Raw genomic sequence first — 19,794 nt, 5'->3', positions numbered from 1 at the left:
CCTTCGCTGTTTTTGCTTGGGTTGAATAATTAAAAACTAAAATAGGTGCTCAGTTAAAAAAAAAAAAACAACTAACTTCAATCTACAATACTCTAGTACTGTGCAAGCTTTTGTCTTTGTACCCATAAAAATAGGCAATTTTCTTTTTACTCATTCTCTACCTTTTCCCTGCAAATAAGCTGTCTTTATGTAGGTGATAAACCAGGGGAAGCAGAAACAGGCTGGTTGTCTCACACAGTGAGTGTAAAGTCATACACAAAACAAAAATAAGAGATAGAGAGATTTTTCCAGCTCAATAGAAAAATGAGTCCTGGATTAGCTAAGGAGAAAAGGAGAAAAATAAAAGAAGTCTTCTTTTATTAGGACTGGGTGTTGTTGCCATATTTTCATTTTATGAATATAGAAGGTATTTCTCATTTTAGTCTAGAGTGCAGAGAAGCGGAAGCAAGCCTGACTTAACCATATGACAACAAATGGGACAGGAATTGGCCTTAGTGGATAAAAGTATCTAGCTCCCAATTCCAATTCATAGGGGAGTGGTTCCCCCCGCCCCCCCCCCCCCCAAGTAATTCTTTAGACACCAACTGGGCCTTCTGCAATTCAACTCCACTCAATTCTGACACTACCAAGAGATAGCACTGGATTCCACAGATTAAGGGGTCAGTTCTACAAGAGGGACCCCCCTCACTCTTATCCCAATTCAGACCAGTCTGCTGTGCTCCTGACCAACTAGCTGTAAATCAGAGATTGCCACAGCACCCCCTTGGTTTGATTGATTTGCTAGGCTGATTCACAGAACTCAGATAACATATAACTTGCTAGATTACTAGTTTATTTTAAAAGGATATAAGTCAGGAACAGCCAGATGGATGAGATGAATAGGGCCAGGTTTGGGAATGGACAAGGAGGCTTCATTACATAGGCATGATTGATTAAGTTATTGGCCATTGGCAATTGAACTTAATCTCCAGCCCTTCTTCCCAGAAGTGGAAGGCAGTGTAAGTTCCAACCCTTTACTCACAGGGTTGGTTCTTCTGGCAACCAGTCTCCATCCTTAGGTTACCTGAGTGCTTTACAAAAGTCACCTCATTAACATAACAAAGACATATTTATCACAAGAAATTCCAACAGTTTTAGAAGTCTTGAGCCAGGAACCAAGGATAAAGACCAGATGCATAAAAGAAATATTTTCCTCATCTGAGTGACCAAATATACATTTCCTGTAAATCACAATATTGCACTGAGACTTACCCACCAGTCAGTGGTGATATTCAAAATATTTAATAACTGACCAGAAACAGGCCATAATCAATCAGCACAAATGTCAGTCCGAAATGACTATATTAGTATACTAATATAGTTGAACATACTAGTAAATATCAGCTGAATATCAGCCCTGGATAAAGATAACCCACACTAAGCAAAACTATGAAATTCTAAATTTGTACCAAAGATAAATTAGGATGTTATTAATTACTTTACAAAATGATTTCTGTTTGGATTCTGTTGTATAAAGACCTAATTCTAGCACATTAAGTGCACTAAGTTATTTAGTTTACATACAGGTTGTCAAAATCACCTCTAATAAATGCCTGCCTCTTCCTACTGTAGAGCACAGTGGTTTGGTAAGAAGGCTTATTGGATTAAAAATCATAAAATCTGAGGTCTGAGCATGGCTTCATCACTGAATTTATTAGATGATTATTTAGATTGATTACCATAATCAATTCCTTTAGCCTCCTTGAATTTGTTTTCTGACCTGTAAAATTAAAACAGCAATGCCCATCCCACTACAATGTGATAATACTCATGAAAGTACTTTGGGAAGTATTAACTACAGTTTATTATTATCACATATGGTGAAAGGCATCATAGAAAAAAGTTAATATCACAAATGAGATTCTGCAAGATTTCAGTTCATTTCTGCTGTGTTGAAGACATGAGGTCATTAGTTATGGTTCATATCACCAGCAAACCAAAATGTGTGGTTCTCAGTATTCTGATTTTGTATGTTTCTCCAGGAGTGAAAATGGAAGAATTCCTCCCCCCTGGTGCTAGTCTAAAATGCACCGTCTGTAGCTACACTGCTGATTCTGTGATCAACTTTCACCAACACCTGTTCTCCCATCTCACTCAAGCTGCCTTCCGATGCAATCACTGCCACTTTGGCTTCCAGACTCAGAGGGAGTTATTGCAACACCAGGAGCTCCATGTCCCTGGCAGCAAACTGCCCCGAGAAAGTGACATGGAACACTCTCCAAGTGGAACCGAAGACAGCTTACAGCCAGCCACAGACTTGCTGACCAGAAGCGAACTCCCACAGAGCCAAAAGGCCATGCAAACTAAAGATGCGAGCTCTGACACGGAGCTGGACAAGTGTGAGAAAAAGACTCAGCTCTTTCTCACTAACCAGAGACCCGAAATTCAGCCTACAACCAATAAACAAAGCTTTTCTTACACGAAAATAAAGTCTGAGCCCTCTAGTCCAAGACTCGCCTCATCTCCAGTTCAGCCTAATATTGGGCCTTCTTTCCCCGTGGGACCCTTTCTATCTCAGTTTGCTTTTCCCCAAGATATCACGATGGTCCCTCAAGCTTCAGAGATCTTAGCCAAGATGTCTGAACTGGTACACCGGCGACTGAGGCACGGAAGTAGTAGCTACCCTCCTGTCATTTACAGCCCCTTGATGCCCAAGGGGGCTACCTGTTTTGAGTGCAACATAACCTTCAATAACTTGGATAATTATCTAGTGCACAAAAAACATTACTGCAGCAGCCGATGGCAGCAGATGGCCAAGTCCCCCGAGTTCCCTGGGGTTTCAGAAAAGATGCAGGAGGCTGTGAGTCCCAACACGGGTCAGCCCTCCATCAGTCTTCTCAATCCAGCTGCTCACTCTGCGGATCCCGAGAATCCACTTCTTCAAACACCCTGCATCAATTCTTCCGCCGTTTTAGATTTAATTGGGCCAAACGGGAAGGGCCACGACAAGGACTTTTCCACGCAAGCTAAGAAGCTCTCCACCCCCAATAGCAGTGATGATAAAATTAATGGGAAACCTGTTGATGTCAAAAACCCCAGCGTCCCCTTAGTGGATGGGGAAAGTGACCCAAATAAGACTACCTGTGAAGCTTGCAACATTACTTTCAGCCGGCACGAAACCTACATGGTCCACAAACAGTATTATTGTGCGACGCGCCACGACCCTCCGCTCAAGAGGTCGGCTTCCAACAAAGTGCCTGCCATGCAGAGAACCATGCGCACACGCAAACGCAGGAAGATGTACGAGATGTGCCTGCCTGAACAGGATCAAAGGCCCCAGCTAGTCCAGCAGCGCTTTCTCGACGTAGCCAACCTCAGCAATCCCTGTACCTCCACCCAAGAAGCCACAGAAGGGCTGGGCGAGTGCTACCACCCAAGATGCGATCTCTTTCCCGGAATTGTCTCAAAGCACTTGGAAACCTCCCTGGCCATGAACAAATGTGTCCCGGTTTCTAAATGTGACACTGCTCATTCCAGCGTCTCCTGCCTGGAGATGGACGTCCCCATCGATCTCAGCAAAAAGTGTTTATCCCAGTCTGAGCGGACGACCGCGTCTCCCAAAAGGCTGCTGGACTACCACGAGTGCACCGTGTGCAAGATCAGCTTCAACAAGGTGGAAAACTACCTGGCCCACAAGCAAAATTTCTGCCCGGTCACCGCGCATCAGCGGAACGACCTGGCTCCGCTCGACAGCAAAGTGTTTCCGAATCCAGAAAGCGAACGAAGCAGCCCCGATGTCAGCTATGAAAGAAGCATCATAAAATGTGAGAAAAATGGCAATCTGAAGCAGCCCTCCCCCAATGGAAACTTATTCTCATCCCACTTAGCGACGCTGCAGGGCCTGAAAGTCTTCAGCGAAGCCGCTCAGCTCATCGCGACAAAAGAAGAAAACAAACATTTGTTTCTTCCCCAATGCCTGTACCCTGGAGCAATAAAGAAGGCAAAAGGAGCCGACCAGCTTTCTCCGTACTATGGAATCAAGCCAAGTGATTACATTTCCGGTTCTCTGGCCATCCATAACGCTGACGTGGAGCAAAGCACAAATGCAGAAAATGAATCTCCCAAAAGCCAGGCTTCTTCCAATGGGTGCGCTGTGCCGAAGAAAGATTCCCTGCCCTTGTTGCCCAAAAATCGAGGCATGGTCATCGTGAACGGTGGACTGAAGCAAGAAGAGCGCCCTGCCGCCAACCCCCAGCAAGAGAACATTGCCCAGAACCCTCAGCGTGAAGACGGCCACAAGTCTCCCTCCTGGGTCTCCGAGAACCCCTTAGCCACGAACGAGAACGTCTCCCCAGGCATTGCCTCCGCAGAGGACCAGTTGTCTAGTATAGCAAAAAGTGTGAATGGCTCCACCCAGGCACCCACCAGTGGGAAATACTGCCGGCTCTGTGACATCCAGTTCAACAACCTCTCAAACTTTATAACTCACAAAAAGTTTTATTGCTCATCACATGCCGCAGAACACGTCAAATGAAATCACTAAATCAATGGACATCAGTCACCTTTCGTACCAGTGTTTAGTATGTTGTTCTACCCAGTACAGAAAAAAAAAAAAAAAAAGCAAAGCTGTTTGAATTACATCCGGGTGATCAGGAGATAATTCATTATGGCTGAGTTGAAGACTTAAGGTGTAATTTCATTACAGTCCATTAGTAAAGTGTATTATTGGTGCCATTTTCCAAAAAAAAAAAAAAATTTAATTTATTTTACCAGCAGTATTCATAGCTGTGGTTATGTTATTTTTTATTTAAAAACTTTATATTAAAGTCATTTGTAATGTTATTGTATAGTTATTGTGTAGCACATATGGTTTGCACTGTAAGTAGCTTTTGAAGAAAATAGTCACAAACAATACAGAAAAGCATTTTAGAAATAGCTTCCAAAGCACTTGTGTATCTTGATTTCTTCTTATATGCTGTTGCAGATATGTGTATATGCTAAAATATAACTTGCAAAGATGTTTTAAATACATGTGCTATAAGTTCGCCTTAAGATTTCAATTCTTGGATAATCAGGCTCCATTTGCACTTTATATTTTAGCAGATACAGTCTCTTAGTCACTAGGCTTTGCATTTGTATGTAGCCGTATGTTTCCGTCCATTTTCTTAATCTTAAACATGTATGTTAAATGAAGATGGCAATTTTTTTCTTGTATAGTACTTGTATTTTCTTTCGCTGATGCAGCTCTGTCTCAATTTTTAAACCTTTGCTGTTAAATGCAATACTTTGTAAGAATGAACAGAATTACTGGAAGCAGTATTGTAAGTAATGAAGTAGTATTAATCGGTTTTATCTTTTGAAAGGCACAGTCTAAATCGAAACCCTAAACTCAATGCTGCAAGTATGAATTTAATTCATATATAAGATCTATTTAAATATAAGAGTAGCAATACTGCACCTGGTGATCACAAAGATAATGTTCTACTTCTGATAGAAATAATTTCTCAACAAATGTTGTTACTATGCATGTATATGAATGGAATAAAATTCCAGATTGTTGGAGAAGTTTGGCATACTTTTTTTCTTTAAAATATAAGGGAAGCCCTATATACCTGTTCTTTGTAATATAAGTAGGTTCAAAACAGTACTGGATAAATGTAGTAACATGATGACAAATCAGTAAGGGGAGAGGTTGTCCTTTTTATGCACCTACTTAATATAACCTATTATATTAAAATGAACTGGAGACTCCAGGCTCTGGAACTAGAAAAGTTCTTCATTATAAATACATATAAGAAGCACTGTTTTTGTGTTCTCTACCCCTCCACCCCCCACCCCCTACCAACTGTAGCACAGAAAAAGACTGATTTCATAAATGTCTGAAAGGCTTACAAAATCTACCAGAAGAATTGGCACCAAAGTTGGTCACATGCACCCAACTTTTAGATAGAGTTTGCCGAAGAGAGAGGTTTGTATTTTAAGCAGCAGCAAAGTGGTATGGTAAAGTGACTCTGATGAGTAAAGATGCCCCGGTTTCATGCTGGTGATTTGTAAAAGACCCTAGTTTTCACACCTCTCATTTATTCATTCCAAGGGTTTGTATGTTGAGGGGGAATGAGAGCAGATAATGTTGGTTAGATAATGGCGGATCTAATGGGCTATCCAGAGATGCTGAGATGTGATTCAGGAGGCAAGATGGCACCGGTCGCACATCAAGACAGATGCAGTCTACCATAGTTTGGGAAACTTCCCCAGCTGGAAAGGCAGTTGCCTTACCCGTGGCTAGGACGCACTGTTGGCAGGTAGGTTGTGATGCACTATTCTTCCTCCTTATTGAATTTGGCAGCATAATGAATATAAGGTACTAGTTTGAAACATAGCTTATAAATACTGTGACAAAACATTAAAAATGTATGGTCAAGAACTTTTCTTCAGTTGCTTGTTGAGAATAACTTTTCAAATGTAAAATCTTGATCTTAGCTGATGTTTTCCATTTTAATCAGTGACTAGACAGTGAGGTGAACCAAATTGACATTCTTAGTAGAGTTTTGCAGGAATCTACTTTCAGTAGTATCAGGTTCCTTGGGAACCACAGAACTGGCCATGAAGACCTGCTGAGCCCTCAGGTGGAAACGAGCAGGGCTGGGCATTCTTAACAGGACTTACTTCCCCAATCTCGTCATTTTCCTTTTTTTTTTTTTTTTTCTTTTAAAAGAAAAGAAAGTCTGCCAGGCAACATATTTTTATTGATCATGACTAGGACTGTATCCGCTATTTTGAGGATGAAGCCAAAGGGGTCTTCTTTCCCCAATCTCTTCCTTTTCCTTTTTTAAAAAGAAAAGAAAGCCAACCAACATATCTTTATTGATCACCTTGGACTGTATCCACTATTTTGGGCATGAAGCCAAAGAGGTATGTTACACGGTGGCTTCTCTAAAGCAGTTTGTCATCTGGCTCAGGTTAGTGTTTTCTAACACTATTCCTTCATTTGAACCACTTAGGAAACATCTTTAAAATGCCAGCATATATATATATATATATATATATATATATATATATATATATATATATATATAGTACATTGGGTTACATACTAGATCAATTTTTAAAAAAATCCTGTCTGTAGGTTCTGGGAATCTTTTAAAGTTCTTTCCAAATGCTTCTAATATGTTAGAGTGTTGGGAGATACTAAATGGTAAACTAGGACAGGGTATGAAGACTGAGGGAGATTAAGGGGCATAGAAAGACAAAAAGAAAAAGGGAAACTGATATGGGAAATTTGGGGAAGACTCTCTGGGTAGGGTAGGATCTAAAAAGGTGGGTGAAATGATAAGGAAAGTTACATGTCATTTTGGGAGACCTGTAATACCTGTGCACTATATCCAAAAGAATATTTTAAGTACTATTTGTACAGTTGAAAATAACTTCTAATAGCCATTCACAGAAGGAAATAGCATTGGCTAAAATAGTTTCATTTGGACCAGAACCAGACCCTGCAGAGTACAGAGGAAGATAAACGTATTTGTGCATGTGAAAATAAAAGTCACTCAGTCATGTCCAACTCTTTGTGACTCCACCATGCTCTTCTGTTCATGGAATTCTCCAGGCAAGAATACTGGAGTGAGTAGCCATTCCCTTCTCCAGGGAATCTTCCCAACCTAGGGATTGAACCTAGGTCTCCTGCATTACAGATGGAATTTTTACTGTCTGAGGTAAAGAATCTGCCTGCAATGCAGGAGACACAAGAGATGTCAGTTTGATCCCTGGGTCTAGAAGATTCCCTGGAGATGGAAATGGCAACCCCCTCCAGTATTCTTGCTCAGGAAATCCCATGGTCAGAGGAGGAGCCCGGCAGGCTATAGTCCATAGGGTTGCAAAGAGTCGGACACAACTGAGCAAGTAAGCCCAGGACCGTGTGAGGCCCTCCTGCACACAAAAGCCTTTCCATGTCCCTCATTTGTACATGTAGAGATCATCATAAATGATAGCATGAAAGAAGTATGTGAGGGTGAAGAGTCAATGAAAGTTTTTGAAGAAGAAGGCTCAGATGGGAAAAGAAAATAAAGGTATAAATAGGAATCTGGTGTCACAAGACCTTAAATGCCAGGCTGAGGTTCATGGGCTAACCTTGTACCTTGCTTCTTAGAATCATGAAATGAAAATCGAGTTTAGGAATGTGGTTAAGTGAGTGTGAGGCCTAGATGCTAGAGAGGAAGATTGGTTAGAAGGCCATAGTGATGGTCTAAATGGGGGGAGTGAGAGTCTACATCAAGTGAGCGGAGAAGGATGAGTCTGGGTCTGGATTACCTGAAGACCAAATCACAGAAAAAAAACAAAGATCTTCAATCCTCACTGATAAGAATGCGCCATATTCAACAAGACAAAATGTAGGTCAAAATAGCACCAGTTGAATGGTCTGGGGAAAGGGTGATAAAAGGGTGATGGTTTATATCTGTTCTCCATATTGTTCTGTAGTTAAATCTATGGGATACGAAAACCTACTGTATCAGCATATCTTAAGAGTGAGACTGGATTTCTGAAGACTTTCGACAGAACAAGCATAGGATATTCTATATTCAATGATGAGAATCATTGAATTAAATGTAGAAAGAATCAGAAATGGTATTCTGGTGGTCAATATCAAAATAAACTAAGCTGGCAGCAGAATTTATTACCTAGTCGGTCTTCAAAGTGTTGCTATCTGATATGTAACCCATTTGAGTGTTTAAAACTGTTATAATTTTCAAATAATTCAACATATGACTTTTAACATTGAAATTAAAACTAAAAATTTAGTCATAATGGAATCTGTAAGCAATATCTGAAAATCTTAATCAGGTGGAAACTTCTCATTTTCAGGCAAAACTAAGGGTCAGAGATTTTAAACACCCAAAGTCACAAAGCTAATAGGTAAGAGCTAGAGACCTGAGTCCTGTTCTCAGGTTCCCTCTCCTCATCACTTTCTTTTCACCACTAAAGCACAAGGAAACACAAGGCAAGCGGGCAAGCAGCTAAAATTCCAGCTACTTTTCCTTTCTCTTATACACTTAAAAGGGGAAGGAAAGTGAAGTCGCTCAGTCGTGTCCGACTATTTGTGACCCCATGAACTGTAGCCTACCAGGCTCCTCTGTCCATGGGATTTTCCAGGCGATAGTCCTGGAGTGGATTTCCAACCCAGGGATCAAACCCCGGTTTCCCGCATTGTAGACAGACGCTTTACTGTCTGAGCCACCAGGGAAGTCTTACACACTTAAGTCTAGCTCAAATGTTCTCTGGTCTCTAGAGATAAGGAAAAGTGAGAAAGTTCATTTCTCATGACTGTTGTAACAATTACCACAGACTAGGTGACTTAAAACAAGAGAAATATATTCTTTTTGGCACAACAATATACTCCATGCCTCAGAATGCCTGATTTCACAACCCATTCCTACTGACCTCATACCATATTACTATTTTCCTCAACCTCGCCCCAGAGTCAGTTATTTCCCCAAAGGATCCAGATTCCTTTTGTTGGAGGGTGGTATTTAAAAGCCTAGATCTTAACCCTAGGTTTGTTTATTGCTGCTGAACATCCCTGCTTTTAGATCATCTCAGCAAATAGAATTAGGATGTATGTATGTATGCTGCTGCTGCTGCTAAGTCACTTCAGTCGTGTCCGACTCTGTGACCCCATAGACAGCAGCCCACCAGGCTCCCCCGTCCCTGGGATTCTCCAGGCAAGAACACTGGAGTGGGTTGCCATTTCCTTCTCCAATGCGTGAAGGTGAAGTCGCTCAGTCGTGTCCGACTCTTCGCGACCCCATGGACTGCAGCCCACCAGGCTCCTCCGTCCATGGGACTTTCCAAGCAAGAGTACTGGAGTGGGGTGCCATTGCCCTCTCCTGTATGTATAGCAACCAATATATGTACACATTTCTATATCTATTTCTGTAATTGTTGTTGTTCCGTCACCAAATCATGTCTGACTCTTTGAGAAATATGTATTCCTATAATACATAATTACAGACATATGTATTTCTGTAATATATGTATTGTAAAATAAACTTAGGTTCACATTGATAATATATCAAACTCTTAACCTAGCACTTATATTAACATTCAGGTCAACATAAAGAATTTTTTCTTTAGTATTTTATTTCTATTTTTTAGAAAGAATTTATTTTTAAAGATAGCCTATAGCTACAACTATTTTATAGATCCACTTTTACATAAAAATAACTTATTTCTTAATAGCTAAGTATTTTTTAAATATATAATTACACTTATTTTAACACCCCTTATTCACACTCACAAATGTCCCCATCTGGATGATAAATTCTAAAGTGACCCTAAAGTGAATCAATCTGAGCTCAGTAGACCCTTTGAATGCTGTGATTTAGAGCAAAGCCCCTCAAGCTGTTAGGTCCATATGAGTCACCTGAGGATCTTGTTACACTGCAGACTCTGATTCAGTAGGACTTGGAGGGGAAGGGGCCTGAGAGTCTGCATTTCTGACAAGCTCCCAGGTGACATGAGTGCTGCAGGGGTGCAGACTACTTTGAGTGACAAGGCTAAAGATGACGATGATGGTCATTACATGAGCTTTCTGTGCAGTTGCCCGTGTCGCCAGTCCTATTCAGTGTTGCTTTCTTCCCTACTCCAGGCTCCACTCCTACTGAACTCAGTAACCACTATGATTCCACTCGGGTCTGTAGCTCTTTTCTGCATTTCGACACCTATTTGTGTTTGAAGGTGTATGATCAGTTCACTCAAAATGCCTATTCTTTCGCTGTCTATCCCCTGCTTGAACCATGCCTGCTTCACCTACACCCTACTGACAAGACTCACCTGCTCTCTTAATCAGAGCCTAATCTGTAGATGCCTACATACTTGCCCCAGGCCCCACTCAGTGACTGTTCTAATCTTTAAATCAGAACTCTCCACCAAGATAGCTTCTCAAAGGGATGGTGAAGGGCGGGCTCCTCTGCTGGTTTCCCTGGTAACAAGTGAGCCCACCTGAAGTCAGTTCCCTTTGTAGCTGGTAACCTGTCTCTCTGTGGTAGCAAAGACCGTTGCTGTGTCTTGCTCGCCCTTCTTCACATAGTTGGGCTGTCGCTCGTGGACCTTGCTTCTGATGGGTAAGCTCCACTACCGATTAAACCACTGATGTCTCCATCGCTGACTCTGGGCTCTTTCTTCAGTCTTGAGGTTGGACAAATACAGAGCTTGCAGGCCTGCAGGGAGAAGCCCAACAGGAGGATTGTCCATCATACAAACCAGGCAAGTGTATATCTATTGGTAAATTAAATTGGCCTATGTGATAGATGGGAACAGGCAGGTGTCCCTTTCACCCACTTTTCATTCTTCATACATAGTTTAGAGAAAAGAACTTATTATTTGCCAGACTGCATGTTTCACTTACACAGGACAGCTAGCTCACTGTGAACGTCCCCTTTTCAATTTAGTATTAATTTTGATGAGTTTTTTAACCCAAGGAAAACACTTGTGGAGGCTATTACAAGATTGCTGGCCTCACACTGTGATCAGAGGCAGATGCTTCGGGGAATCGTGGAGTTATTTGTGATTTCATGACCAGTCCTGGTGGGGGGTAGGGTGGGAGTGGGGAGAGAGTGAGAATGAGTGGGAGCAGAGTAAATATGTAAAGAAAATTGCAATCTCGAGGCCATCTGTGCTAGCTGCATGCTGCAAATCTCAAGCAGAAGCATTATGAAAGCAAATGCTCTCAGTTGGTTTCAATATTGAGCCCCTCAAAACTACTCTTGTTTCACTCATTCATTCACTTAATCATTTACTCATTCAGTCAGTCATAGTTTCATTCCAGTTTTGAGTTCTTACTCTGACACAAGCTCTATGATGAGCACCGGGGACCAGTTGTTAAGAGACTCTGGGTTCAATTAGCTTTGGGTAGAGAAGTGTAGAAGAGCATTGTTCCCTGTGGTAACTACAACTTCCTGAAAGCTTCTTTACCTTTCTCTGAACTCGTCTTAGTGATGTCAGCACCACCCCGTGGCGGCAGTGGTGGTTGTTCAGTTGCTAAGTCATGTCCGACTCTGTGTGACCTCATGGACTACAGCATGCCAGGCTCCTCTGTCCTCCCCTGTCTCCCAGGTTGTTTAGTTACTAAGTCGTGTCCGACTCTTGCGACCCCATAGACTGTAGCCTGCCAGGCTCCTCTGTTCATGGGATTCTCCAGGCAAGAATACTGGAGTGGGTTGCCATTGCCTTCTCCAGGGGATCTTCCCAAGGCAGGAATTGAACGTGGGTCTCCTGCATTGCAAGCAGATTCTTTACCAACTGAGCTCTGAGGGAAGCCCATCTATCTCCCAGAGTTTGCTCAAATTCATGTCCATTGAGTCTGTGATGCTGTCTAACCATCTCATCCTCTGTCAGTCCCCTTCTCCTTTTGCATCAGGGTCTTTTCCAGTGATTCAGCTCTCAGGGGGCCAAAGTATTGGAGTTTCAGCTGCAGCAACACTCTTTCCAATAAATATTCAGGGTTGATTTCCTTTAGAATCAACGAATTTGGTTTCCCTATAGTCCAAGTGACTCTCAAGAGTCTTCTCCACCACAATTCAAAAGCATCAACTCATTGGCGCTCAGCCTTCTTTATAGTCCAAATGACTGGACTCCCTTGACGACCCTGACCACACTAGGAGTAATCCTGCTCTTCTTCCACTGTCTCATTCTACCGCTCCCACCCCTGATTTGGAGACTTAGCCTCTGTATACTGGTGCCGAATCAAATCCCAGACAGAGTTTTAGGTGAAGTAGAAAAGCATAGCTCCATTGCTTTGCCGAGTGAAGGGGACACAGCAGGGTGCCACCCTCAAAACAGTGTGTCCCATCCTGAAAGGTTTGGTGAGGAGTTTTATAGCAATGGTTCAAGGGCAGTCTTGCTGATAAGGATCAGGGTGTGTGAAGGACCAGCATTCCTTTACTCTGGTGGTTTTCCTGATGAGCTTTTGTGGTTCACAACCTTATCAGACTGTAAGCTTTTCTTTGGAAGGAAGAATGCTTCATTAACATTTGTTACTTTGTTGATTTGTTAATTTCTTCATTTGTTAATGAAGAATGTGCTTCATTAACACCTCCGTTTGTAGGGGGTTCTAGTTCTAGGTGCAGGTGTTCTAAGTCACTAAAATCATGTTTGATTCTTTGGACTGTTGCCCACCAGACTCTTCTGATCATGGCTTTCTCCAGGCAAGAATCCTGGATTGGATTGTCGAGCCTCCTTCAGGGGATCTTCCTGACGCAGGGATGGAACCTGAGTTTCTTCTGTCTCTTGCATTAGCAGGCGGGTTCTTTACCACTAGTGCCACCTGAGAAGCAGGGCTAAAGACATTGATATGTGTATTCCTTGAGGCAGAACTAGGATCGGGTCCCAAGCCTGCTCTGTTACTTCTTAGCTGCTCCTCCATTGTCTCTGCATCCCCTCTCTTCCCTGATTAGCAACTGTTTGAACCTGCCCTTTGGAATTCCAGGAAGGTCCTGGAGGCTGACGCCTATACTCCACACACAAGAAAGTGAGGACACATGCGTCCATGCCCAGGATCCCCATGGTCCTGCTCAGTTTCAGCCTCTCACTCTTAGAGGATCATCTAGTTCCATCAGGTCTTCCTTCTGGGTAGGTCTCAAATGGATTTTCTTGTCTCCATTCACAGGGCCACTAATTTACAGCACAATCATCTCTTACCAAAATTATAAGAGCCTCCAAACTGATCTTCCTTATTTCAATTTTCACCTTTTTCAGGTGGAATAGCTTTTTGAGTATGATGTCAAAAAGGTAAAATGTCCAAAGGTAAAATCTGATTACTCACTTTATGAATCCTTTCAATGGCTTCCCATTGCTCTCAGGATCAGGTCCAAATTCGCTTATTTCATTAATAAGACCTTTATTGGTTGGGCTCCTGCTTACATTTCCACCTAGTTGATCCAATACTTGATTCATTTCATAGATACTTGTTAATCGCTTCTATGTGATAACCACTATGCCAGACCCTTTAAATAAGATAAGCAGCCTCACCCGCACACATAAGATTTATGTTCTGCCAAAAGGGACACTAAAACAAATGATTCAGCTATTAGCAACACATTTGAGGACACTTCTCCACAACCGTTTTTATCATGTGAAAACCCTAGACATTCTAACTAGAGTATTTAGGATTATCTTGGGACTGCTGTTGCTGCTAAGTCACTTCAGTCATGTCCAACTCTGCAAGACCCTATAGACGGTAGCCCACCAGGCTCCTCTGTCCCTGTCCCTGGGATTCTCCAGGCAAGAATACCCACTGGAGTGGGTTGCCATTTCCTTCTCCATATCTTGGGACTGATCTATTCTGAAGTAGACATTTTTCTAGACCTTAATTTTAAAAGAGGATTGTTACTTAAATAAAATAAAATAAAATAAAAAGCCTAGTCATTCTATTAGTTATAGTAATGCTAGGTACTATGATAGACAAATTATGGAATTTTTAAGACAATGACAATTTATTTCTAGCACCTATAGGCAGAAGGGGCTTCCCTACTAGCTCTGCCTACAATGTCAGGAAGATCCCTGTAGAAGGAAATGGCAACCCACTCCAGTATTCTTGCCAGGAGAGGAGCCTGGCGGGCTATATAGTCCATGGGCTCCTGATAGCTTACGGTGAATGGTGTTGGATCTGTGATCTCTGAAGAAGAAGATTTAACTTCGGGACCAGGGACCAGGCTTGATCACACAAGAGCTTTTGTATAGCAGAGTTTTATTAAAGTGAAAAGAGACAAAGAAAGCTCCCAACATAGACATCAGAAGGGGGCTGGAGAATGCCCCCCTCCCTAGTCTTAGCAAGGGAATCATATACTTTTACTTGGTTATTACAATAAATCAAAAAAATGTCTCAAGGTTGTAAGATCTTACTAGACACACTCCCCTAATATACATTTTAAGACAACAGAGTAGTCATGAAGATTTTCAGGAAGGAGAAACATGTCCTCCATAATTCTTAGTACAGACTTTAAACTGAGTTGTTTGTTCTGTAATCATCAGTTCTGGGCTTAAAGAAAAAACAAAACAAAACAAAACAAAACGCTTTATGTGACTAAGACTAAGGAAAGTAGAGGGGAAAAAAGCTGTTTGTCCTTTCCACCTCCTTGAAAATTCCAGACCCCTATCTCCACTTCAAGATCCCCAGACCTCTTTCTCCTCAGGAGCCCCAGACTTGTTATCAACCTGCCTAGGAATTGACTCTCTCAGTTCCAAAGAGTCAGATACCACTGAGTGACTAACACTTTCACTTTTTTCAATTTTCATAGGCAGGTGGGAGCAAGCAATCATCCAGGTATTCAGGCTGTTGCAGACTTTTTTCATTATTAACCCAGGGTTTCTAAGTTTTGGGAAGTAGTATGTATCCCTTCATCAAAAAAGCAAGAGAGTTCCAGAAAAACATCTATTTCTGCTTTATTGACTATGCCAAAGCCTTTGACTGTGTGGATCACCACAAACTGTGGAAAATTCTGAAAGAGATGGGAATACTAGACCACCTGACCTGCCTCTTGAGAAACCTGTATGCAGGTCAGGAAGCAACAGTTAGAACTGGACATGGAACAACAGACTGGTTCCAAATAGGAAAAGGAGTACGTCAAGGCTGTATATTGTCACCCTGCTTATTTAACTTCCATGCAGAGTACATCATGAGAAACTCTGGACTGGAAGAAGCACAAGCTGGAATCAAGATTGCCTGGAGAAATATCAATAACCTCAGTTATGCAGATGACACCACCCTTACGGCAGTAAGTGAAGAGGAACTAAAAAGCCTCTTGATGAAAGTGAAAGAGGAGAGTGAAAAAGTTGGCTTAAAGCTCAACATTCAGAAAACAAAGATCATGGCATCTGGTCCCATCACTTCATGGGAAATAGATGGGGAAACAGTGGAAACAGTGTCAGACTTCATGTTTTTGGGCTCCAAAATCACTGCAGATGGTGATTGCAGCCATGAAATTAAAAGATGCTTACTCCTTGGAAGCAAAGTTATGACCAACCTAGATAGCATATTCAAAAGCAGAGACATTACTTTGCCAACAAAGGTCCGTCTAGTCAAAGCTATGGTTTTTCCAGTGGTCATGTATGGATGTGAGAGTTGGACTGTGAAGAAAGCTCAAAAGAATTGATGCTTTTGAACTGTGGTGTTGGAGAAGACTCTTGAGAGTCCCTTGGACTGCAAGGAGATCCAACCAGTCCATTCTGAAGCATATAAGCCCTGGGTGTTCTTTGGCAGGAATGATACTAAAGCTGAAACTCCAGTACGTTGGCCACCTCATGCGAAGAGTTGACTCATTGGAAAAGACTCTGACGCTGGGAGGGATTGGGGGCAGGAGGAGAAGGGGACGACAGAGGATGAGATGGCTGGCTGGCATCACTGACTCGATGGACGTGAGTCTGAGTGAACTCCGGGAGTTGGTGATGGACAGAGAGGCCTGGTGTGCTACGATTCATGGGGTCACAAAGAGTTGGACATGACTGAGCAACTGAACTGAACTGATGTATCCCTTCTAACCACGTCCTATTGGCTAAGATTCTGCACATAGTGAACTGGAAGGAGGCTAGGAAATTCAGAATAGTTCTGTGCCCAAAACTATGCTCACCAAAGTATGCAAATCCCTGGAAACAATCACCTGTCTGTAGTGAGTTTACTGTCATTATCTATTGTCATCTGGACTATCTGTCCATGTTGGACTGACATGACCATTTCTTAATTTATTAAAGAATTAATGAACAGAAACCTCGATTAGAGTCAGAAAACCAGAGTAGAGGACTCTCAATCCCTGCTATGGCAGGAGTCCAACAACAGGAAACACTCTTCTTCCCTGGCAATATTTCAGCCAATGAAAAGCCATGGACTCTGATTGCTGTGGCCCTCCCAACTTCTTTTCCCCTCTATTAAAGTCTGCTCCTTCACTTGCTCTGCAGGGACTTGCACCTATCTCTCCATGATTGCAGGCCCTGAATTTCCATTATCTGCAGATCCCAAATATATCCATCTTTGCTGGAGAAATATCTGGTGGTCTGTCTATTTTAGGTCAACCACCCACACCCTGAGGACCATACCATCACCATGTGCCTCACTCTCTCGTAAGGCTTTCTTCAGTTATCACAAATTTTAGAACAGATGATTATGTTAAAAATCTTTTAAAAATAATTCTGCTTCTGGGGTTAAGACTCAAAGCATCTAGTCCATTTGCTTTGTCTCAGCTGTGAGCCTTCTGTGGAAAGCAGTCCCTGCTACCTACCCTCGTGCCTACCTTCTCCCCTCCCTGCCTGTGTCCTTATCAATCTGCCATTTGCTAAATCTCAGTCATCTTTTAGATCTTAATTTAACATTTCTTTTTATGTTGTACTCTTGTGATCTCCTCAAATCTGAGTTAAAGTGTTCCTTCCATGAATTCTAGGAACACTTTGTCATCTCTAGGTATGCATACTATTAACATGTGTGAATTAGTGCCTAGGTAATTCTTTTATCTCTGGAATTTAGCAGAATTCCTGACTCATAGTACACCTTAGTGACTGAATTGTTTTTCAACAAAGCTGGGGTGTAGAGCATAAAGTGAGGAAAACTATAGAAAGAGTCACTATCTTGGATATGACCTAAGGCAGTGATTCTCAGTGTGGCCCCTGGACAAACAGTATCATCATCACCTGGAAATTTATCAGAAATGCTCACACTGAGTCCTTTCCTCAAACACCCTAAATGAGAGATAGGAAGGTGTAGTCCAGCAATCTATGGTTTAACAAGCCTGCCAAGTGGCTCTGATCTTCTGATCCCATGCTAAAGTTTGAGAACAAAGAAACTCTGACATGGAAGAAGCACTAGCTGGAATCAAGATTGCCAGGAGAAATATCCATAACTTCAGATATGTAGATGACACCACCCTTATGGCAGAAAGTGAAGAGGAACTAAAAAGCCTCTTGATGAAAATGAAAGAGGAGAGTGAAAAAGTCGGCTTAAAGCTCAACATTCAGAAAATGAAGATCATGGCATCTGGTCCCATCACTTCATGGGAAATAGATAGGGAAACAGTGGAAACAGTGTCAGACTTTATTTTTGGGGCCTCAAAATCACTGCAGATGGTGATTGCAGCCATGAAATTAAAAGAGGCTTACTCCTTGGAAGAAAAGTTATGACCAACCTAGATAGCATATTCAAAAGCAGAGACATTACTTTGCCAACAAAGGTCCGTCTAGTCAATGCTATGGTTTTTCCAGTGGTCATGTATGGATGTGAGAGTTGGACTGTGAAGAAAGCTGAGCACCAAAGAATTGATGCTTTTGAAGTGTCATGTTGGAGAATACTTTTGAAAGGAGTCCCTTGGACAGCAAGGAGATCCAACCAGTCCATCCTAAAGGAGATCAGTCCTGAGTGTTCATTGGAAGGACTGATGTTGAAGCTGAAACTCCAAAACTTTGGCCTCATGCAAAGAGTTGACTCATTGGAAAAGACCCTGATGCTGGGAAGGATTGGGGGCAGGAGGAGAAGGGGATGAGAGAGGATGAGATGGCTGGATGGCATCACCGACTCTATGGACATGAGTTTGGGTAAACTCCAGGAGTTGGTGGTGGACAGTGAGGTCTGGTGTCCTACAGTTCATGGGGTCACAAAGAGTCAGACAAGACTGAGTGATTGAACTGAACTGAACTGAACCTAAGTTACTGGGTTTCCCTGGTAGCTTAGCTGCTAAAGAAGTCTCCTGCAATGCAGGAGACCTGGATTCGATCCCTGGGTTGGTAAGATCCCCTGGAGGAGGGCATGGCAACCCACTCCAGTATTCTTGCCTGGAGAATTCGCATGAACAGATGAGCCTGGTGGGCCACAGTTCATGGAGTCACAGAGTCAGACATGACTGAGGAACTAAGAACAGCATAGCACAGACCTAAGTTACCAAAAGAAGCCTGCTGCTGCTGCTGCTAAGTCGCTTCAGTCGTGTCCGACTCTGTGGAACCCCATAGATGGCAGCCCACCAGGCTCCCCCGTCCCTGGGATTCTCCAGGCAAGAACACTGGAGTGGGTTGCCATTTTCTTCTCCAATGCATGAAACTGAAATGTGAAAGTGAAGTCGCTCAGTCTTGTCCAACTCTTAGCAACCCCATGGACTGCATCCTACCAGGCTTCTCCATCCATGGGATTTTCCAGTCAAGAGTACTGGAGTGGGGTGCAAAAGAAGCCTAGATAAATCTAATTTCAAGAAAAAAGAAAATGGCAATATTGATAATGTAATAATACCAGCTGTCATTCCTTGAGTATTTCTTATGTCTTTTATAAAACTGTGACCCCAGAATAGTCCTGTGACTCACATAATCCAATTAGATGTGGCTTAATTGTAAAGCCTAGAACACACAGATGAAAAGAATGTGGTAAGAATTCAGAAGAGAATCAGCAGTAAATAGATTGATGTAATCCACTCAAGTAGTATAACCACTTGATTGGGAATTACTGAGTTAAATTCACCCATTCCAGTCCATTTTAGTTCGCTGATTCCTAGAATGTTGACCTTCACCCTTGCCATCTCTTGTTTGACCACTTCCAATTTGCCTTGATTCATGGACCTGACATTCCAGGTTCCTATGAAATATTGCTCTTTACAGCATCGGATCTTGCTTCCATCACCAGTCACATCCACAACTGGGTATTGTTTTTGCTTTGGCTCCATCTCTTCATTCTTTCTGGAGTTATTTCTCCACTGATATCCAGTAGCATATTGGGCACCTAATGACCTGGGGAGTTCCTCTTTCAGTATCCTATCATTTTGCCCTTTCATACTGTTCATGGGGTTCTCAAGGCAAGAA

At 42.3% G+C, this 19,794-nt stretch overlaps 1 protein-coding gene across 1 annotated transcript in view; it reads left to right on the top strand.

Annotated features, from left to right (window-relative positions):
* Positions 1 to 5,544, top strand: part of ZFPM2 (zinc finger protein, FOG family member 2) — a 522,659-nt gene extending 517,115 nt beyond the window's left edge. Inside the window, exon 8 of the mRNA XM_069600394.1 lies at positions 2,022 to 5,544. Coding sequence (XP_069456495.1) covers positions 2,022 to 4,513 — 2,492 coding nt within the window. The 3' untranslated portion in view covers positions 4,514 to 5,544. The remainder of the gene's footprint in view (positions 1 to 2,021) is intronic.
* The last annotated feature ends 14,250 nt before the right edge of the window (positions 5,545 to 19,794 follow it).

This window comes from Ovis canadensis, chromosome 9 (genome assembly GCF_042477335.2).
Source record: "Ovis canadensis isolate MfBH-ARS-UI-01 breed Bighorn chromosome 9, ARS-UI_OviCan_v2, whole genome shotgun sequence".
In the NCBI taxonomy this organism is placed as follows: Eukaryota; Metazoa; Chordata; class Mammalia; order Artiodactyla; family Bovidae; genus Ovis; species Ovis canadensis.
Note: the sequence above shows the minus strand (reverse complement) of the source record. Positions and strands in the feature narration are given on the sequence as shown.